The 21,874-nt window shown below is 55.9% G+C and overlaps 1 protein-coding gene across 1 annotated transcript in view; it reads left to right on the top strand.

Annotated features, from left to right (window-relative positions):
• IGF2R (insulin like growth factor 2 receptor) overlaps positions 1 to 21,874 on the top strand; it is a 104,966-nt gene that overhangs the window by 66,574 nt on the left and 16,518 nt on the right. Inside the window, exons 22-37 of the mRNA XM_047769801.1 lie at positions 10 to 205; positions 2,341 to 2,511; positions 3,052 to 3,195; positions 3,274 to 3,449; positions 3,721 to 3,808; positions 4,255 to 4,470; positions 5,496 to 5,626; positions 5,897 to 5,994; positions 10,239 to 10,375; positions 11,399 to 11,589; positions 12,916 to 13,042; positions 13,801 to 13,920; positions 14,255 to 14,511; positions 15,024 to 15,242; positions 17,137 to 17,286; positions 19,989 to 20,150. Of these exons, the coding sequence (XP_047625757.1) occupies positions 10 to 205; positions 2,341 to 2,511; positions 3,052 to 3,195; positions 3,274 to 3,449; positions 3,721 to 3,808; positions 4,255 to 4,470; positions 5,496 to 5,626; positions 5,897 to 5,994; positions 10,239 to 10,375; positions 11,399 to 11,589; positions 12,916 to 13,042; positions 13,801 to 13,920; positions 14,255 to 14,511; positions 15,024 to 15,242; positions 17,137 to 17,286; positions 19,989 to 20,150 (2,583 nt within the window). The remainder of the gene's footprint in view (positions 1 to 9; positions 206 to 2,340; positions 2,512 to 3,051; positions 3,196 to 3,273; positions 3,450 to 3,720; positions 3,809 to 4,254; positions 4,471 to 5,495; positions 5,627 to 5,896; positions 5,995 to 10,238; positions 10,376 to 11,398; positions 11,590 to 12,915; positions 13,043 to 13,800; positions 13,921 to 14,254; positions 14,512 to 15,023; positions 15,243 to 17,136; positions 17,287 to 19,988; positions 20,151 to 21,874) is intronic.

The raw sequence follows: 21,874 nt of genomic DNA, 5'->3' as shown, positions 1-21,874 counted from the left end.
GGCCTGCAGTTTAACGTGTGCGGCACGATGCCCATCTGCGGGACCCTGGATGGAAAGCTGGCTTCGGGCTGCGAGGCGGAAACCGAGACGAAAGAGCTGAAGAATCTGAGGCCGGGCAGGCTGGTGGGGCTGGAGAAGATCCTCCAGTTGTCCCCCGAGGGCTTCATAACTCTGACCTACACAGGGCTTCCCTCCCACCCCAAAGGTGAGCCCAGATCCCTCTTGTTTCTGCAGCTGACGAGCGTCCCGGCGGCTGTGTGTGTCCATCTGTAGGCCCTCTGAGCACGCGACTGAGCACCTATAGACTCTGAGTCCTGGGCGCCCTCCCGCCTCTGGACTGCACATGCACGGCGTCTGTGGGGTTCTCCCAGGCCCCTGGGGGATCCCGCACCCATAGGATCACAAGGTTCTGTCCACCCCCGTGTCCCAGGCGTCCTCCAGCAGCACCTGCAGCGGCTCTTCGGACAGGGCTTTCACTCTGCCTTTATCTTACGTTTTCAGTATTAAAAAGGCAGCAAGGGAGACGTTATTTTTTTCCCCCTAAGTTTCTTTCTTTTCTCCAGTTCTTCCACTCAGTCTTTTATTTTTATTTTTTTTCATTTAGATTTTTTTTTTAGGACCACGCCTGCGGCATGTGGAAGTTCCCAGGCTAGGGGTTGAATTGGAGTTGCAGCTGCTGGTCTACACCACAGCCACAGCAACACGGGATCCAAGCTGTGTCTGTGACCTACACCACAGCTCATGGCAATGCTGGATCCTTAACCCACTGAGGGAGGCCAGGGATGGAATCTGCATCCTCATGGATCCTAGTCGGGTTTGTTACTGCTCAGCCACAACAGGGACTCCTGTTAAATCTTGAAAGTCAGTCTTGCTGTCTTCAGTTGGTTCACATTTCTGCTCCTTAAATTCCAGGACAGAAAGCCTGGGTCTGGGGGCTGCTGTCTGATCTCTGAAGGGTTATCCTAGAAAGGGAGTTAGTCTTGTTCTGTGTCATTTGTCAGAGGAATTGGACCACAGACAGAGATACTTTTAGTTGCTCAGAGGAGAACTTCGTGGTAGAGCGGGGGGAGTGGCAGTCAGTCCTTTGCTTTACAGCTGGAAAGTGCTGCAGCTCTGGGTCAGAAGAGGCAGCTGCCCCCTCACCTCGGTATCCAAAAAGCAACATGCTTCTTTCTTGTTTATCATTCTTCTGCTCTCCAATTCCAGAGCACCGCTTACAAATGTGGGTTAGGCACTTCTATGTATTTTTTTTGCCCTAATTTGGAAAATAACCCTCTGTCTGCTGCATGGTTATGGGTGTGGTTGTGTGGCTGACAGCTGCTGGCATTTGTTCCGCTGTGTTTGAACCCAGGGGCGCAGCCCATGAATAATCAGCTCTTGGAGCTGTGCTACCCCAGGCTTGTTTCTTACCCTCTCTTTGCTTTGTGGTCCTCCTGTATCAGCCAGGCATTTTGTGGACACGGGGCCAGGGGTTCTTCCCTCCGTGCAGCCTCTTGTCCCACTGTGGGCCCCTCACTCAGGAGCCCCCCCCCCCCCAAGCACACCCAGCTGTGTTCAGCTCGGAGCGAGGTTTTAAGGGTTCGATCTGACCCCGGTGGGCCCAGGCTGGAAGCCTGCCTTCCCCAGTGGCTGCGGGACAGCTGCTGCTTCTCTGACGGGGTCACCTCCATCTTGCTCACTCACGTCCCTTGACCGCCCCTGCTTCAGGAGCCGTGAGGGCGCGCCCCTGGCCCCGTCTGCACGCGAGCGCTCGTCCTTGCCGCTCCCTCTGCCCACAGTGCCCTTCCCTCCGATGGCCAGGCTCGTCGTTTCTTCCCTTCTTTCAGGGAGGGGCTCGGGTGTCGCCTTCTCAGTGAGCCCCGCCAGCCCCATTCGGAACCGTCACACCCGGTCCCCGCCACCCACGGGGGTTCTCAGGTCCCACCCCTGCTGTGTTTTTCTTCGTTTCCACCTGGCATGCACTGGGCTGCCTTTCGTCTGCCTGCTGTTGGGGTGCCGGACCGGAATGTCAGCTCCGAGGGGGCAGGCATTCTCTCTGTCACACTCGTGGGTGCAGCAGGAGCTTAGTGTCGTTGTCTAGGCCCCAAAAGGAAAGTGGCGGCAGTTCCTGCTTTTTGGCTGGATAAACGGATGTGGCATTTGTATGCTTTCTGCGGTGGAAGAACGCCAAGACACGGGTTCACAGTGTAAACCGTAGGTCACTCACAGTGTAAACACGTGGCCACTGTAGTTCCAATCAGGTCCCTGCAGCAGACGTGGCCTTGCAGTGCGGTGTCACCCGCGTGCCCCGTGGCACCGTGGTTGCTGCTGTTCCTCACAGCCTGGCCTTCTTACTCCCAGGGCCGGCTGACGCTTTCATCATCCGCTTCGTTTGCAATGGCGACCTTTACCCAGGGGCCCCCAAGTTCCTGCACCGAGACATCGACTCTCGCCTGGGGATCTGGAACACTTTCTTTGACTTTGAAACCGCGCTGGCCTGTGTGCCTTCTCCAGTGGATTGCCTAGTCACCGGTGAGCCGGGCAGAGTGTGTCTGCGCCTGGGAGTGAGTGAGTGTGTGTGTGTGTGTGACGTTTTACAGGCAGCATGACATTTTTTGGTGTTACATACTTTCCTTGAAGGATGACTAGAGTTCTAAGGTTTCTCTCTGAGAGAATCTGGGTGTGTAGCGAAGGGTTTGAAGCTCTATTTGGGGATCAGAAGCTGCCTGACGACAGAGAAGAGAGCCAGGGGAGAAGAAGATCAGACACGCTGTCAGAGCTTCTCACTAGGGGGAGAGGAAAGAGGGGCCAGCGCTCGCTCTGTAAGGTGGACCTGACACCGAGCGGGGGCCGTGGGAGCTCGTTCTTGGCGGAGCCCCCTCTGCCACGCCTGGGGCTCGGGCATGGACGGCCAGTGTACGTTTCTGTAGGAAAAGCCTCCGGGCTTCCCGTGGGTTCCCTCCTTCCTCTGTTGCGAGTGTTAACTTGGTGCATCCTTGGTCCTCGGGGTTGGAAGGTGGCGCCCGGAGCTACCAGGAAGGCAGGGCTTGCCAGCGTTGCCCTGTGTTTCAGACCCCGAGGGGAATGAGTACGATCTGAGCGGCCTCAGCAGAGTCAAGAAGCCCTGGACTGCGGTGGACACCACCAGCGACGGCAGGAAGAGAACCTTCTACCTGAGTGTCTGCAACCCGCTCCCGTACATCCCCGGCTGCCTCGGTGAGCGAGGCGCCTCGGACCCGGGTTCGCCCTGCCCTCCCTCCGGCCCCCCCTCAACGGCTCTCCCGGCCCTTCCAGGCAGCATGGTGGGGTCCTGCCTGGTGTCGGAGGACAAGAGCCTGAACCTGGGCGTCGTGCAGGTCAGTCCTCAGGTCGCCGCCAACGGGTCCCTGAGCGTGGTCTACGTCAACGGCGACACGTGCAAGAACCAGCGCTACTCCACGCGGATCATCCTCGAGTGCGCCCACACCGCGGTGCGTGTGTGCCGCCCCTTCGGTCCCCGGGGCTTCTCTCTGACTCAGCACCGGCCTGGCTGCCCTTTCACGGGTTTAGACCACTGAGAGGGCCCCACTGGCGCGTGCCGTTACCCCGGTCTGATGCGTTTAATACGGGCTCTGTGCTTTGCTCCCGGGGGTCGGCAGTTGGGTGTTCCAGCTCCCATTGGATGGGTTGTTTTTTTTGTTTTTTTTTTTGTTTTTTTTTTTAATAAAAGAGGACACAGCACGCTGTCGGTTTGTGTTGCAGGGGTCCCCGACATTCCAGCTTCTGGACGACTGCGAGTACGTGTTTGTCTGGAGAACGGTGGAAGCCTGTCCCGTGGTCCGTGTGGAAGGTGAGGCCTGGGCCTGCTCACGAGCGGCTGTAAGGAGTGGGGGGGGGGGCTCATGTCCCAGCGTCTTAGACGTGGAGCCTGTGCGCAGCTCTGATGCCTCTCGGGGGACGGGAGCTTCTCCCCCTGGGCGTTTTCCCCCCACTTCGCTGCGCGCTTCACCGGTGGCGTTTCCAAGCCCACGCAGACTGATGAGCTGTTGGGCGTCTCACTCTGGAGAACATGAAGGAGGGGCTTTGTTTCGTCTGTTTAAAGGGGTCTTCGTTCTGTGACCTGAGTTTGCCTAGAAAGCCGTTTGCCAGGTGGTCTGTCTCATGTCTGCCAACCAAAGGAGAGAAGGTGGCGGGGCGGGTGGCGCCTCTCCTGAGACGGTGCTCAGCTGGAGGTCACGCAGCCTCTGCCCAGAAGTGAGCATGCGTGTAACTGCCCCCCTCCCTGTGTTCTCGAAGGGGACAACTGCTCGGTGAAAGACCCGCGGCACGGCAACTTGTATGACCTCAAGCCTCTCGCCCTCAACGACACCGTGGTGAGCGCCGGCGAATACACCTATTACTTCCGGGTCTGTGGGAAGCTGTCCTCGGACGTCTGCCCCACCAGCGACAGGTCCAAGGTCATCTCATCATGTCAGGAGAAGCGCGGACCCCAGGGCTTTCAGAAAGTGGCAGGTACTATGGGTGTTTCTTCTTTTTGCGAAGGATGAAATTACATTTGTAAAGAGTTCTTGTTGTGGTTCAGCAGTTAACGAACCTGACTAGCATCCATGAGGCTGCGGGTTCGATCCCTGGCCTCGCTCAGTGGGTTGAGGATCTGGCACTGCCGTGAGCTGTGGTGTAGGTCCCAGATGCAGCTCAGATCGTGCATTGCTGTGGCTGTGGTGTAGGCCGGCAGCTACAGCTCCAGTTTGACCCCGAACCTGGGAACCTCCATGTGCTGCAGGTGCGGCCCTAAAGAGACCAAAAAAAAAAAAAAAAAAAAAAAGAAGAAGTATATTTGTACGATGATTGAGGGTGTGGAGATGATAACTTTCAGGAGTAGGAGGAGAGGCTGCTGAGGTCTGGTGAGACAGCGTATTAGTGATGTTTCTGATTCCACCTGGTTTTTGTCACCAGGACACAAACTGACAAGTGGTGCGACAGCTCATTTCATTTTTATTTGCCAAAGCCAGTTACTGAATCTGGGATCATATTTCTTCTTTTTCTTCCAATTTTGGGACCTGCCGGACTACGAGTGGGTGTTCCGAGGCAGTGCTTTCTAGAGCTAAGGCAAAGGGGACACATTTCGTGTAGGGCAGGCTGTGGTCATTGTTGTGCCTCACAGCTGGGTAAGTGGCGATGAATGCAAGGACTTTTATAGAAGGACTGAAGTAGCTGGCAGGTGGGGGTGGGCAGCCCTGGGGGGCTGTGCCCACCGCAGGGCACCGTCTTGGCTCGCCAGGCTGAGGCGTGTCTGCATAGGTCATCCATCCCGTGCGTCGTCTGTAAGGTGGCAGGCTTGCGCGAGAGGAGGCCTGGTTTTACTCCTCTGCGGTGTAATGTGCCAGGGAGCCGGTGGTCCAGAGCCTGCAGGGCAGCCGTGCTGGGTTTTGTAAGTGTTTGGTTGGGGGCCGGGCCGCGACACGGCTGTGTGGACCAGCCTGGCGGCCTGGGGCCTTCCTGAACCCCTCTTGCTGAACCTGCCGCTTCCGGCACAGGCCTCCTTACGCAGAAGCTGACCTATGAGAACGGGGTGTTGAAGATGAACTACACCGGCGGGGACACCTGCCACAAGGTGTACCAGCGCTCCACCACCATCTTCTTCTACTGCGACCGCAGCACGCAGCCGGTGAGTGCCGTGGGCTCAGCGCGGGGGGCCGTGGGCCCGCCTCCGCCTGGCTCTGCAGCTTTGTCTTTATAAAACGAACCTGCTCTGCTGGCTCCTGAAATCTCCCGGTTAACTTCGTTGAAAGACGGACGTTGTTGGTAGAACACACGTCCAGCCCTTGCTCAGGTCGCCTGGATGTTAATGACCAGGCCCGTCCTTGCTACCTGCATCCTTAACACGCACGCCAGTCGCAGTTTCCTGGCTCACACACCTGTCTCTCACCTTCCGCAGCCGGTGTTTCTGCAGGAGACCTCGGACTGCTCTTACCTGTTCGAGTGGCGCACGCAGTACGCCTGCCCGCCTTTCGACCTGACCGAGTGCTCCTTCAAGTAAGTCCATGCAGGTGTTGACACCCGGACGGACAGATTTTCCTGGTAATAGTTTGCTTTACTAGTTAGTGGCCCCGGGGGACGGGGGATTAGACGAGTAAGGGGGTTTCTCTGAGCCTTAGTGTCTGAGGAGTAATGGGGGCGTCGGGTTAGGGTAACTACCGAAGCCTTCCCGATTTGGAGGTTCTTTGATCATTTCGTGTTAAGGTACAGAGAAGTGATTGGAGTTGAAACAGGAAGGCACGCGTACGCATGACTCACAGGTGTAGGTGGGTTAGAGTGACCAGCATGTCGCCTGGCCCTCCCAGATGCTGCCTCTGTCGGGGGCGGGGGTGGGGGGAGGGTGCGTGGGAAGAGTGATGGGCCGGGGCTGGAGAGAGCACCAGGGGGTGACAGGCAGCCTGCAGTCTCCCGGCGGCTGTCCTGGTTCTTCTGTTACCTGTGGCTCAGGTAGGCTCCTGAAATCAGGTGATCGGCAGCTGCTGCGATGCGATGCAGTGCGGTGCGGTGCGTGTCTTCGTTGCGTGTGGATTTCAGTAGGGTCGCCCTCAGAGTTCGTATAGAGTGGACGTTCTGGGCTCCAGCCCCGGAGACATTTCCTTCGTGGGTCTACGTCGTTCTGCACGTTTAAAGGACACGCAGAGGTTTCTGGTGTGTGAGGACCCAGCCTGCAGAGAATCACTGAGTCACAGCATGAGTCATTTCCATGTTTTCTTCGAGACGTTACCCTGTTGTGCGATGTCCTTTTGTTCAGGGAGAGTAGTCATTTTGAAGTGTTAGTAGCATGTGGGGATGGCGTGCATTGCATAAGTTATGTTTGGCATCTGTAAATCGTCGTGTAAGTTTTGTAATGTTACCTCTTCCAGTTAATGTTTCAGAAGCATTTTCATGTGGGACTAACTTGCCTCTCGTTTTCGGTGAATGAGAGCGGACCTGCCGAGGGGGCGTCTCTGATTTACTTAGAGCTTTTCTCTCTGCTCCCGCTCCCGCCGTCGTTGACACTGTTTTTGGCATTTGTGTAAAAGAGTATGTCTTTTTTTTGGGGGGGGGGGTTGTCTTTTCGTCTTTTCTAGGGCTGCACCTGCAGCATATGAAGGTTCCCAGGCTAGGGGTCGAATCAGAGCTGTAGCCGCCGGCCTACCCCACAGCCACAGCAACGCGGGATCCGAGACACATCTGCAACGTACACCACAGCTCACGGCAGCGCTGGATCCTTAACCCGCAGAGCGAAGCCAGGGATTGCACCTGCAACCTCATGGTTCCTAGTCGGATTCATTAACCACTGCACCACGAGGGGAACTCCAAAGGAGGATTTTGATAGTCTTTATATGTAAAGCTTTGTTCATAGATGTTTTTATGCCAGGTTTTTAAAAACTAGGGTGAATTAGGTCAAAAACAATTGAAGAATCCATGGAAATGAAAGCTTAGGCAGGCACACTGTGAAAATGCCTGAGGGCAGTATTCTCTCCCCGAGCTTCATCCCACTTCTTACTGTGTCTTCTGTAGTTCTGTCTGGAGCCTTCCATGGCTCTAAATGATGAATACTGTGCTTGTCCACCTCAAAGCCTATCAGTTGACTCTGTCTTCAAGCCCCAGGAATGTAATTCACACGCGCTAGTCTCCTTTCCTCTCTGCCCTGCCCTGCTTTGGGTAGCTCTGTCTCTCTCCCCTCTGTCGGCCACCTGTAGACTATCAGGTCATTCACTTAAGCTCTGTTTCTTGTTTCATCACCTTTAGACTGTTTCCCATTGTGTGAGGTGAGAGCTTCAGGTGCTGCCTCCCCTTCTGGTGCTTCTCCCCCTTTGCTGCTCCTTTTCCCCTTGCTGCCCCCCCCCCCCCCCGCTGCTCCTCCCCCTTTGGTGTCCCTCCCCCCTCTGCTGCTTTTCCTCCCCCTGCTGCTGCTCCTCCCCCTCGACCTGTCCTCCTCCTTTGTGTCCTGGTGTATTTTCAGTGTTTCGAACATGTATATCCTGTTGGGTGACTCTAACGGTCTGGCCTATAAAATAGGGTGATTCCAAAGAATTGCAAGCGAGTCAGCAGCACTTAGCGGTATCGCATAAGCATCACTTGCTGCAGAATCAGAGGTCTGATTGGATGTGCAGAGAAATGGCATGCTCCTGTGTCTCTCAGCCTGCTCTTAGTGAAGGAAGACAGGCTGCAGGTTCAGGTCAGAAGATCCTCATTCCTGCTGTTTCTTAAGTTGCTCCCCAAATTATCCTGCATTTAGTTTGCTTAGCATTTGGCACAGAGCTGCTTTGATCGCTTCTGAACCCTGGCATATGTCTTGCTTTTCCCTTTTATTCTTGGCAGAGGGATGCTTTTCCGTCGTGCCCCAGACTCTCCGGGTCTCCATGACGCTGGGTCCGAGGATAATCGCCTTTCTCAGGAAGCTCTCACTTCCGATTTGGGCCGAGTGTTTGCTTGTCTTGGATCAGAACTCGATCTGGGATCCCTCCTGCCATGGATCCAGGGCTTCTTGGTTTGTGTGTCCTTGGCTTTGGATTCCCTTCTTGCTTTGTTAGGGCGGCCTCGTGTGCTTCAGGGACACTGGCTGGGCGAGAACCGTGTGTGGTCTGAAAATGCCGTGTCTTCCTCTCAAATCGGATTAGCCGGGAATAGGATTATAGATTCCAGTTAGTTTAGTTGGTTTCCCCTTCATTTTGAAGGCATTGTCCCATTTTCTACAAGAACCCCTTATGCTTGATGAAAAAGTTTGTTGTTGAGCTTTTGTCTTTGTTTTTTTACTCCATCCTGGCATATCTTCTGAAATTTTAAAAAAATCAGCTATCCTTTTGGAGATTTTTAATATGAATTTCAAATAAGTTCTTCTAGTCATCTTTGTGGATACTAATTATAATTTTTTGGTTTTCTTTTAAAAAAAAATCCTGCTCTGCAGTCTCTGAAATACATATAACCATCTATTTTTGATTTAAGGGAAAGCTCATCAGTAGCTCTCTTTTCTTCTCTAACTTCTTATAATCCTATCTTAAGCTTTCCTATTCTGTCCACCACGTCTTTTTTTTTTTAAATGATTTTTGTTTTTTCCATCATAGTTGGTTTACAGTGTTCTGTCAATTTCTACCGTGCAGCAAGGTGACCCCGTCACACATACATGTATACATTGTTTTTTCTCACGTTATCATGCTCCATCCTAAGGGACTAGGTGTAGTTCCTGGTGCCACACAGCAGGAATGTCTTTTTCATCTGTTTCTATTGGGTATTTTCTTTCCTTAGACCTATTTCCTATCTACCGAGTCCCTCAGCAGCTGGTTTCACGTGCTGTTTTGGCTGTTGGTTGTCTCTCACACACGTTCTCTGTCTCACCTTCCTTCGTGGTACCACCACGTGTCCTGTGTCATCTCGGCCCCGCCATGTCACTCCGCATGTTTGTTTTGCTCCAGCCACGCGGGGCTCCTTGCTTTCCGCAGGACGCCCGGCGCTCTCTGAGCCTCAGGCCCTTGGCTCATGCTGCTCCCTCTGCCCAGCGCGTGCTTTCCTGGCCCCAGCCGGCTGGCTCTTTGGGTCCCTCCGAGGGTGTTCAGAGGGGCGTCCTTGGGAAGGCCTTCCCTGGCCACCCTCGAGGCCCTGAGCCCCTCCTTCCCCACCCAGCGCCTCATCCCCTTCCCTGCCCGCATTGTCCTTCTTGGCCTGCCTTCTGACGTGCCACACGTTAGGGACCTGGCCCTGTGACTGCTGCAGGCTTCATGGCCTGGGAGGCTTTGGAGCCCCCCCAGCGCTGCTCGTCAGCTTTGCACATTGGCGGGGTCCTTACTCTCTCACGCGCTGAGGTCACCGAGGGGCAGATGGCGTCTGTTCTCCAGCTCCACCCGGACCCGGCGCCCTGCGGGCCGAGTGTGTGTCTTTCTCACCATTCACCCTGCACTTGGTGGACGGCAGGCTCTCGTGTCTGTCCTGACGGGGTGTTTGTGTCGTAAGCGAACCTTTACCTGAGTGGAAGCCCAGCACCAGCCCGTTGTGTTTTGGCGTGGGCAGCAGGTGGGCTGCCTGGGTCCTCCGTGTCTTCTCCCTCGCCCGAGCAGGGCTGGCACTTACGGATGGCTTTTTTGGGTGAATGCATAGTTTTGCTGAACTGAGGCTTGACGTCTCCTGAACTCAAGCTGCACCAGTGCCGATCCCGCCTGGAGCTGGGCGGGTCTGGGGTCCAGTCCTGCCTCGGGGGCTCCGAACCCGCAGCCTTTCCAGCTGAAACAGCTACCCTCACGGCCGTGCTGTCTTCCCTCCAGAGATGCGGCTGGGAACACCTTCGACCTCTCGTCCCTGGCAAGGTACAGTGACAACTGGGAAGCCGTCACGCGGACGGGGGCCACGGAGCACTACCTCATCAACGTCTGCAAGTCCCTGGCCCCGCAGGCCGGCTCAGGTGAGAGGTCGCTGGGGGCTGGGGGCTCGAGGGGCTTTACAGGGGAGAGCAGGTTAAGAACGGATTCTTTGAGGGCGCGTGACTCTCAACACATGGGTGGTCGGGCCCAGAAGCAGCAGGAGGAGTTTTCAGGGCCTTGATGACCGACGCCTGGTGTGGTCCAGGCTCTGCGGGCACATCTCAACCGTCTCAGCCCGGGAGGAGGTAGAGGCAGGTGGAGATGAGCAGGGGCGCGTCCTTCTCAGCAGCTGGCGGGAGGGTGTGAGAGGGAGAGCTGGGGAGGCGAGGCCTGCCCACACTTACTGGGAGAAAGCGGGTGGGGGTCTTGTGTCGATGCACCCAGACCCGGGTGCCAGCGACGAGGCTGGAGGTCAGCTGTCCCCGTGGAACCAAGAGCAGCAAACCACAGAGACCTTGGTGTCACCCACAGGCTGTGGGATCCAAGAGATGAAACTTGTCCCGTTTTCTGGGAGTTTGAAGCAGCCCCCCCCAGGTCTTATCTGGCTCAGCTCCCAGGGGAGCCTGGTGTCTTTGGCTATGGAGAGTGGTTTTCGTCCTCGGCGTGGTCTGAGGCTGTGGCCCACTTCCCCTGGCCTGGCCAGCCACACTGGGGACACCGAGGTTCTTCATCCGCGGGATGGGACTGGTTCCTTCCCAGGGCAGAGGGCTCGGCCGTGTCGGGGCCTGCGAAATCGGCCATGTCTTGGTAAATAAAGGCAGCGCACAGGTGTGGGCCATTTAAAAGGTTCCACGGGTGTCATCAGGGTGACTCAGCGTCATCTTGCTGGGGGATTCAGGAGTAGAGCTGCTGGGCTCTTCCACACCCCACGCCCAGCACCAGGCTACCTTCGGTCAGACGGTGTTCAGTGGAGGGAGAGCTCGTACGGGGTGGCTGGCCTCTGACTCGCATGGCCAAGTCGCAGGTATCCGGAGTGACGGTTGGCGTCACGGGTCCCGTCGGCCGTGGACGCCCTGGACTGGACGGGTGCGCACGAGCATGCCTCATTGTCCGCTTGTGCGCAGAGCCCTGCCCTCCGGAGGCGGCCGTGTGTCTGCTGGGCGGCGCCAAGCCCGTGAACCTGGGCAGGGTGAGGGACGGCCCGCAGTGGAAGGACGGGGCAACCCTGCTGAAGTATGTCGACGGTGACCCGTGTCCAGACCGGATCCGGAAGAAATCCACCACCATCCGCTTCGCCTGCAGAGAGAGCCAAGTCGTAAGTGACGCGGCCACTTCGGGCTCGGCGCCGGTCCGGGGCCGGGGACATGATGTCTCACCCTCTGGGGGTGTGAGTTGAGCTCGGGGCCACACGGCCAGACGCCGGCCGTGGGAGTGCGGCTCGGCCCTGGGCTCCGTGGAGCCCCTTCCTCCTGGCTTCCTGGATCCCCACCCCCGGCAGTTCTAGTCCACAATTAGATGATTCTCATTGAATGATCGGAGGCTGGAGGGGAAACTGGTATTTGACGGCCTGACCTTGGTCTTCATGGAGGCAGTTGGGTGAAGCAGGAGGCTGGGCGGACCCGCTTCTAAGGTCGCACCTCCGCTTCCTGGTGTGTAACTCGGTGACATGCCGCCCTAAGCCGGCCCCCAGTTAACAGCACCGCCTCTGCTTATCCTGCGGATGTGTTGGGAGGTTAGAGACAGGAGATGTGAATTGCCAGGCGTCTTGTCTGGTGTGTGGTCAGTACCTGGGCCTCATCTCACCTCTGGGGTGGCTTCTTCCCAGCGGGTCAGTACCTGCAGTCAAGCGGGCATGGGCTGAACTGCTGGCTTCTTTGGACTCTCTTCTCAGCATGGAAACAGCTCTGCCTGGAAGATAAGGTGTGAGGTTCGGGTTGCAGCTGAAGTGAGGTCCAGCTGGACCAGCCACTCAGCATCAGGACCAAATACTACCTGTCTGCTGCCCTCGGTCGGGCAGGGGAGGAGGAGCCCAGGGCCACTTGGAGCCTGAGCCCGCCTTCTTGCTGGGCGGCTGCTGAGGCTCCTTTTGGGAGCCTGTGCTGAGGCTTAGCCTGGACCCCTGGGCTCTGCTGCTATCTGCACACCTGAGCCCACAGACCTGCTCAGCCCTGTGACTCAGCAGGGAGGCTCCCGGCACAGCTGACCGGCACGTGGCGGGGCTCTCTGCGCAGGCTCTGGGGTCGCGCTGCCTGTGGGACTGTCCTGGTTTGGTCGCGAAGCCAGTGTGGGGTTCATCCGAGAAAGAGGGGACCGCTGAACGAATCTTAACTCACTCCCTGGGGCAAGATGAGCTTGAGAGACAGGGAGCGAACCTTAGTCCCTCGGTGGAGGGACTAGTCAGTTCAGGGTTAGTTCTCATGGCGGGTTATTTCCTGGTGGATTTGAGGCTGTCTCACCCTTGACCCCGTGTATGTCGAGCCCCCAGGGGTGTCTCAGGAACAAACCCTGACCCTTTGCTTTCCTGAGTCTGCCCTCGTCCCATAAAGATGGTGAGACATTTCACGTGCTGGTGCGTCGCCGGCGAGCTTCCGCGTGCAGGTCCGTCGCCTGTGACGGACGCGCGTCTGTTCTTGGCTTGTAGAGCTCCAGGCCCATGTTCATCAGCGCGGTGGAGGACTGCGAGTACACCTTCTCCTGGCCCACGGCGGCCGCCTGCCCCGTGAAGAGCAACGTGCATGACAACTGCCAGGTCACCAACCCCGTCACTGGTGAGGGGCCCCGCCGGCCTCCCCCCACGATGAGGGACCCTGCCAGCCACTAATCCCCTCCCCCAGCACAGACACACACACACACACACACACACACACGCATGCACGCACACACGCACGCACGCTGAGGGACCCAGCATGAGGCCAGGGAGCTCAGCACCCTTGGCAGCAGCTTTCTGTCCTGCCCGGCATGTTTGCCCTTTTCTCTGGGGCCTGCGCAGGCCTGCGGACTCACAGTTCTCCTTCAGTGAGAAGAGACTAAGCATCCCTCTGAAAGGCGGGCTCCCCGCAGCTTCTGTTCTTGGGGGTGCAGGTCGCTAGCTCTGGGCAGACTGAGCTAGTTGGAGTCAGCCTAGCCTCCTGGTACCTGTCAGAGTTCCTGTGAGGGCATCCGGGTGACCTGCACGGCATCTCAGCACCGGCCCCGCCCCCCGGCAGGTGGTTGGCGGCGGGAGGGGTGCCATGGGCCTCCCGATCCCTCCAGAACCCCCCGTGGTTGCTGTGGCACAGCCCAGGAGGGAGGAGGGTGCCGTGAGCTGCTGCTGTGGGGCAAAGGTGGGCCATTTCATGACTTTGGGGACTGCCAAAGTCATGGCTGGTCAGGAAGGGTTTTAGTGCCACGTCCATGAGGGGGCAGTGGTGTGTGACCAGAGGTCAGGAGGCCCGGTGCCAGCGGGATCTGCAGGTGAGCATGCTGGTGACGGGCCTTGAGTCCCAGGTCCCTGGAGTGACTGTGTCCTGGCCTCATCCCCTTGCAGGACACCTGTTTGACCTGAGCTCTTTAAGCGGCAGGGCCGGGTACACCGCCGCTTACAGCGAGAAGGGGCTGGTTTACATCAGCGTGTGTGGGGACAACGAGAACTGCGCCCCCGGCGTGGGTGAGTGCCCCCGCCTGCCCCACCCCCCAGCCCCAGCCCCCGCCCAGGGAGATCAGAGGCCTTCATCTTCCAACAGCGGCAGTCAGCTGGGCCAGGGGGGTTCTTAACCACATGATAAAATACTAGATGGGTGATATTTGCTAAACCACATAGGACGCTTAAAATCCTGAGTGTTAACTGTGAATTTAAAAATCTGGATTTGCTGCCACGTCTACAGCCCTAAAAAAGGCAAAAAAAAAAAAAAAGTCCAGGTTTGCAGAAAGTTCTCGCTGAAAGATGAGTGGTTTGACTCCATGACAGTGTGGTTCCCCTCCCTTTTTCGCGCTGGGGACAGGGGCCTGCTTCGGGCAGACCAGGATCAGCGTGGGCAAGGCAAACAAGAGGCTGACCTACGAGGACCAGGTCCTGCGGCTGGTGTACAAGAACGGCTCCCCCTGTCCTTCCAAGACCGGCCTGACCTACACGAGTGTCATCAGCTTCGTGTGCAGGCCCGAGGCTGGGCCCACCGACAAGCCCGTGCTCATCTCGCTCGACAAGCAGACGTGCACGCTCTTCTTCTCCTGGCACACACCACTGGCCTGCGAGCAGGAGGTGGGTCTGCGGCCGGGCACGTGTGGCCTCTGAGAAACAGCCTCTCCAGTCCTCCGGCTGTTCACCCCGCCCCCTAGCATGTCTTAGCCGCTCCCGAGCCCCCGGTGACGCTGGGTTCAAAGTACCCCTGTTAGGTAACCAAGCGTCTGGGGACATGGGAGCAATAAAAGCACAAAGCATGGGTTGGCTTAAAAATCTCGTGGGTTGGAGTTCCCGCCGTGACTCAGCAGGTTAAGAGCCCAGCTGGTATCCATGAGGACTTGGGTTCGATCCCTGGCCTTGCTCAGTGGGTTAAGGATCCGGTGTTGCCGCGAGCTATGGTGTAGGTTGCAGACGCGCCTGTGGCTGTGGCTGTGGTGTGGCTGGCAGCTGCAGCTCCGACTGGACCCCTAGCCTGGGAACCTCCAGATGCCATAGGTGTGTCCCTAAGCAAAAGACATCTCGTGGGCGACTTAACAGGGGTTGGGACCCTTCTGTCATGGACACCCGTGGGCACCTCTGCTGTCTGACAGGTGGAGTGTACGGTGAGGAACGGCAGCTCCATCATCGACCTGTCCCCCCTCATCCACCGCACTGGGGGCTACGAGGCCTTCGACGAGAGCGAGGACGACGCCTCCGACACCAACCCTGACTTTTATATCAACATCTGCCAGCCGCTCAACCCCATGCACGGCGTGCCCTGTCCTGCCGGAGCCGCCGTGTGCAAGGTGCCCGTCGACGGGGCCCCCATCGTAAGTAGGGGATCCAAGGGCAGCCCCTGCTCCGCAGGATGTTTTATCCATCACCTTCCCCTCGTGTTTCTTGCTGTCAGAGGAGAGGCCCTCAGGCAGAAGGAGCAGGGAATGAGCCGGGGCGAGCATCACATGAGGGTTTGTGCCTTGAGCCGGTGGCTGCCGATGGCCCCTGGGAGGCCTTAGAGGGGAGAAGATGAGAACATGTCTCAGTGTCATGCTCCGTCTCAGGGACGTTGACAGAGTGGGCTTTGTTGGTTACACACAGGTCTTGTGTCATTAAAATGCTTGGGGGATGCGAGCACATTCATTGGTAAATGCATTGTGATGAAGAACATAAGCTGGCTTGCCAATAGCTAAGTATTCTACCTGGAAAATTTCAGTTTTATGCCAGCATTTTTCAGTGTAGCTTTGGGTCTCTAGAAATTGTCAAGTGTTATGTTCGTGTCTTGTTAAATTCTTGGTATGTTTTATTTGAAACGCATCTCAAAAGTGGTGTCTTTCTATCTGTAACCTTTAAACAGCAAGTCCTGTCACAGGGCACCTAGGTGTCCTGTTAAAAGGTGGACATGGGAGTTCCCTTTGTGGTGCAGTGGAAACGAATCCAACTGGTATCCATGAGGATGCGGGTTCGATCCCTGGCCTTGCTCAGTGGGTCAGGGATCCGGTGCTGCCGTGAGCTGTGGTGTAGGTCGCAGATGCGGCTCGGATCTTGCATTGTGGCTGTGGTTTAGGCCGGTAGCTGTAGCTCTGGTTTGACCCCTAGCCTGGGAATGTCCAGGTGCGGCCCTAAAAAGCAAAAAAAAAAAAAAGGCCTTGGTCTGCGGCATTGGTGGGGAGAGGTGTTGGGAGTGGGTGGGACAGTTGGCCGTGATGCAGATTTGATGAAAGCACAGCCACGTGGCCAGGACGCACCGTTGTGTCATTCCGTCTGGCAGTGCAGGTGGGATCCACAGTGAACCTCTGGGAGGTCCATGCTGCTGGCTCTTCCTGCCTAGCAGCCTTTTTCCAGATTCAAGAAAATGCAGATCCTTAAAAAAAAAAAAAGTTTCTGTTGTGGCTCAAGCAGTAACGAACCTGACTAGTATCCGTGAGGATGCGGGTTTGATCCCTGGCCTGCATCCATGGGTAAGGATCTAGCATTGCTGTGGCTGTGAGTCGCAGATGCAGCTCCGATACCACTCCTAGCTTGGGCACTTCCATACGCCGTGAGTGCGGCCCTTAAAAAAAAAAGAAGGTAAATAATGGAGGAAGTTTTCTAATCAGAGAGCGTGTTGTCACTGTGATCTAAACCTCCCCACAAGGTGAATGAAGCGCCTCGTGGCTTCACGTGTACAAACCCTTTCCTGGCCGATCACCTTTCTTTCATTTGTGTATTTGTTTATATGCTCAGAAATACTTGCTGAGCAGCCAGCGTGTGTGTGCCAGGTGCTGTGTGAAGCAGCTGAAGGTGGTGGGAGTGAACAAGTGTGTGCCCTGTGCCCCCAGAGCCCACGCCTCGGCACTGCTATGTCCCAGCGCAGGGCTGGACTGGAGGAGACGGGCAGCTAGTGGGTTCACACCTCCCACGGTCAAGGTGACAGGGACGGTGCAGTGTTCCTCATGTGCCCAGAGAGAGGGGTTCCCGTTGCCTTTAATCTTTGAAAATTGACCAAGAGTAGAAATAGAACCATGGTCACTGTGCAGCGTGGAAACCGATAACCACAGGCAAACACTTAGGTGGCCCTTTTTTGTCAGGACTTTGCAAGTGAGTCACTATTAACCCACTTTCTGTAGATGCTACTCATCTTCGAACCTGATGACATGGGATTTTTGCAGTTCTGTAGGAGCCCGTATTCTACGAACCCGGGAGCAGTTAATTTCCTGAACTGTTTTTGCTTTTGTCTTTGTTTAGGATATTGGCCGAGTCACAGGCCCGCCGATCCTCAATCCCATAGCCAATGAAGTCTACTTGAATTTTGAAAGCAGTACCCCCTGCTTGGCGGACAAGCATTTCAACTACACCTCATTGATTGCGTTTCATTGTAAGAGAGGTGTGAGCATGGTAAGTGAGCCCTATTTAACGGTGCAGGAGCTGAGGTGTGGACCAGTGAGCCAGAGCCGGAACCTGTGAAGCGTGTGTGCCGTGCCTCATTGTGTATGCCAGTGGTGCCTCGCATAATTTAGAGCCATTAATTTAACCATAAACTAAAGTAGCCCGAGTTACCAGGGCACATTTTGCACCAGAGGCTTGCTGTGATTGGAAAACACGAGCTCCTTGAGCATGGAAACGGTCTTCGCCTTTCCCACCCGTTGACAGAGGAGCCAGGTTTGTTTTTCTCTTTCTTCGAGCTATAGCGTTAACTGTTTTTGTTGGAAAGTCAGACAGACGTTTTGGCAGCTACATCGCTCTGGGCGTGATCCTCATGTCAGAGGTTATTTAGGCAATGAAAGAAGACCTGCAGCCAGAGTAGCTACAGCACGTTTGTGCATCCTCCTTTTAAGGAGGTCATTGACTTTGCTTTTTTGCGCATTTCAAGAATGGTGCTGGGTTCGGTTAAAACACAGTTTTTCTCATAAAGAGGTAGTACTTTTGTTTTGCCTAAGTTTTCTCTTGACCTCCCTCTGAGAGGGAGAATGGAAGATAAATTGGTAGATTGTGGCTCCTGTTTTGCGTGGACTCAGAAGGGCTGCCTGCGTCACTAGGTCCGCAGGGGCAGCTGGGCCCCTACCCACTGCTCAGAGGGCGAGCCCTTAGCTCCAGGCAGCCTGGCTCTCAGCCCCTTCTCTGTGCTTTTGAAATCCATAAAGCTCTGAAAATTTACAGTGCTTTGATGTGAACGCACAAGGTTATATGTGGTCTGTATTTGAACCTAATAATAGTCATACATTTTGCTATGGAAGTGTTAAGGTCCCTGTTTACAGGATTGTGTGTGTGTGTGTGTGTGTGTGTGTGTGTGTGTGTGTATGTGTGTAAGAGATTGAATTCTAGGAATTCTAAGGCTCATCGGGCCCCAGGAGTGCAGGTGGAGCTCACGGTTCTGTGACACGGCTTGCCTTTTCAGTAGGTTGGCTTTCTGATCTCCTGGTCTGTGGCAGGTTTGTGAGGGAGAGGGGACTGTGGCTGCCAGGTGTGGGTCTATGGACCCTGGCAGTGACTTGGCAGCAGCCTGAGAAGGAGGGCTAGTACAGTAATTGAGAGATGAGGGGAAAAGCAAACCAACCCTTGCTGTCCAGGGCCTCTGCATAGAGAGGACATGTCCCCTGTCCATGTGGGGTGTGAGGGTGATGCTGAGGGAGGGAGGCGAGGGGAACTGTGATTTGGGCTCCTGTGTGTCTCTGAGTGTGTTTACGGGTTTACGTGGGCGTGTCTGCACACACAGCCCTTCCCTGGCTCTGAGCAGTGGTGAGCTGAGAGTGGCTGGTGTTTGTGGGTGTTGGAGAAAGGCATGGCACGCTGCATGTGTACTCAAGTTTGGAGAGAGTTTATGCCAGTACCATATGGTTTTGATGACTGTAGCTCTGTAGTATAGTCTGAAGTCAGGGAGCCTGATTCCTCCAGCCCCATTTTTCTTTCTCAGGATGGCTTTGGCTATGCTGGGTCTTTGGTGCTTCCAAACAAACTTGAAGATACTTTGTTCTAGTTCTGTGAAAAATGTCTTTGGTAAATTGACAGGGATTGCATTGAATCTGTAGATTGCCTTGGGTGGTATAGTCATTTTGATTATATTGATTCTTCCAATCCAAGAGCGTGGTATGTCTTTTCTCTCTGTGTCATCTTTGATTTCTTTCATCAGCGTCTTCTAGCTTTCAGAGTACAGGTCTTTTGTCTCTTTAGGTAGGTTTATTTCTAGGTAGTCTATTCTTTGTAAAGTGATGATAAATGGGACTCTTTCCCTAATTTCTCTTTCTGATCTTGTTGTTGGTATGTAGAAATGCAGTTGATTTCTGTGTGATTAATTAATTTTGTATCCTGCGACATTACCAAATTCGTGGATGAGCTCTACCAGTTTTCTGGTAGCGTCATTAGGATTTCCTAGGGATAGTGTCCTGTCATCTGCAAACAGTGATAGTTTTACTTCTTCGTTTCCAATTTGGATGCCTCTTATTTCCTTTCCTTCTCTGATTGCTGGGGCCGGGACTTCCAAAACTACGCTGAATCGCGGTGGAGAGAGCAGACGTCCTTGTCTTGTTCCTGACCTTGGGGGGCGGGGGGAGATTTTGAAGAGATTTTCTTCTCTTAGGTTTTGGAGTCTTTAGTGGAAACACTTTCTCCACTTAAGTTTCTAGAAAAACGGATGCTCAGCAGCTAAGAACGAAATTTCTCATCAGTCTCTGGGGCTGTAAATGTGCTGCTTTGTGTTTGTACTACTCAGCCTTGAGCTGTCTGGCCAGGTGTCGTCTCATCCTTTCTGTAAAGTCTCAGTTTCTAGGGGCACTGAGTGGAGACGCCCCGGGGAGCTGATAGAAGCCGTGGCAGGAGCAGGGTCTGAATTCCACACACTTTGAGGCCGTGTCACTTCAACCCTCCCCGCACCCTGTCTTCCGTTGAGCTGGAAGCGGGGAGCACGGAGACCAGCTCGGTGCAGGGAGCCGGGAGCTGGCAGGCCCGCCTGTGCCGTCGGAGGCTTGCAGGCCGAGGGCGAGGATGGAGAGGCCCCCGGGGGTCACCCAGGGCACCTGGTGGCCCCCTGCTGGGAGGAGGGCAGCGTGAGGGCGCCGGGCTCGCCCCATGTGGGTCCCCAGCCGAGCTCTTCCTTCAAACAGGGGACGCCGAAGCTGCTGAGGACCAGCGACTGCGACTTCGTGTTCGAGTGGGAGACACCGCTGGTCTGTCCCGACGAGGTGACGACGGAGGGCTGCTCCCTGACGGATGAGCAGCTGTCCTACAGCTTTAACCTGTCCAGCCTCTCCAAGAGCACCTTCAAGGTGAGAGGTCCCGGGGCTGCCGCCGCCTGGGCTTTGCTGACGCTGGTGTTTCAGAACGTGGCACCCGTGGCCGCTGGAGGATGGGTGGCCACCGAGGTAGCGCGTTTGGTGGGCTCGGGGTCGGGGTTGGGGTCGGGGGAGGTCCGTCTGGCCCTGCGCCGGGTCCAGGCTCGGCCTGTTGGGGGCTCTGGACGGCGTGGGAACCAGTCACAGCTCACACCTGAACGCCCGAGTTGTGTCTCACAGTTTGGGGCGATCCGTTCCTTTTTTTTTTTTCCTCCCGGTTAAAGTAAAGTATAGTCGATTTACGGCGTTGCGTCACTTTCTGCTGTACAGCAGAGTGGCCCGGTGATGCATACAGATACATTCTTTTTCTCCTATTGTCGTCCATCATGTTCTGTCACAAGTGATTGAGTGTACTTTGCTGTGCAATACACGGGAAACCCATCGCCTGTCCAATTCTAAGTGGACTGGTTTGCATCTGCGAACCCCAGACCCCCCCGTCCCTCCCGCCGCCGCCCCCTCCTCCTCGTCAGCCCCGGGTCTCCATGTCTGTGAGCCCGTTTCCGCTGTCTAGATGGGTTCCTTTGTGTGTCGCATTTTAGATTCTCCACGTGAGTGGTATCCTGTGGTATCCGTCTTTCTCTTTCTGACTTGCCTTCACTTAGCATGAGAATCTCTAGTCGCGTCCGTGTTGCTGTCAATGGCGTCGCTCTTTTTTATGGCTTAGTGGTGTTCCGCCGTGCGTGTGTACCACATCTTCTTAGCCCATCCCTCTCTCGGTGGACCTTGGCTGCATTCCGTGTCTTGGCTGTCGTGAGTCGTGCGGCTGTGAACATGACAGGTGCAGGTATCGTTGATGGACGGCAGTTTCATCTGGATAGATGCCCCGGGGTGGGATTGCCGGGTCACAGGGTAGGTAGTTCCATGTTCGGTTTTCTGAGGAACCCCCATGCTGTTTGCCCTGGTGCCTGTTCCAGGTTGCACGCCCTTTTCTCCACACCCTCTCCAGCGTTTGTTATTTGTTCGCTTGTGGGTGACTGCCATTTTGACAGGTGTGAGGCGCTACCTGAGTAGTTGGAGGGATTGTTCTTTAGGGCTTTGTGTGCATTTAATGCCCGGTGAGGGCGGGGCTCTCCATGTCACAGACGGAGCGTGGAGGCTGTTCAGGATCGTGCGTGTGCCCAGGTGCCCATAGCGGGCAGGGCCTGGTCTAGTGGGGTCCTCCCTTTGGCTTGCGCTGACCGCAGTGGTGCGTGGAGGGATCTGGCAGGTTGCCCCTGCCTTTGGGCACAGCTGGGTGTTGGGGGGCTGGTCTGGCCTCAGCCTGAAGGTCCTGGACTGTTGGTTATGTCCACGAGGCATGGCCACATCTCTGTGACGGAGACGTAACCGTCACGGGGCCGTGGACCAGGCCCATGAGATCCAGTGCCGCCCAGAGGCCGGCAGGTGGTGAGAGGTAGCTCCTGTTCAGAGAGCTCCCCTGGGCACTGGCCCTTCTGAAAGGTATGTGGCAGGTGTGAGCCTGCAGAGGGTGGGGACAGGGAGGTGCAGTATGCATGTCATTAGGTCATGGCCACTCGGTACCCAGGTACTGAGTCCTCAGCCCTCCCAGGTTACAAGGGAGAGACTAGGGTTCAGGAAGGGGGTCTGAGGTCGCAGCTGGCTCCCTGCCACGGGCCTGCAGGGACACGGCCAGCAGTGCGTGCTGCCGCCAGAAGGCT

This window comes from Phacochoerus africanus, chromosome 2 (genome assembly GCF_016906955.1).
Source record: "Phacochoerus africanus isolate WHEZ1 chromosome 2, ROS_Pafr_v1, whole genome shotgun sequence".
Taxonomy (NCBI): domain Eukaryota; kingdom Metazoa; phylum Chordata; class Mammalia; order Artiodactyla; family Suidae; genus Phacochoerus; species Phacochoerus africanus.
This window is presented reverse-complemented; position numbering and strand designations above follow the sequence as displayed.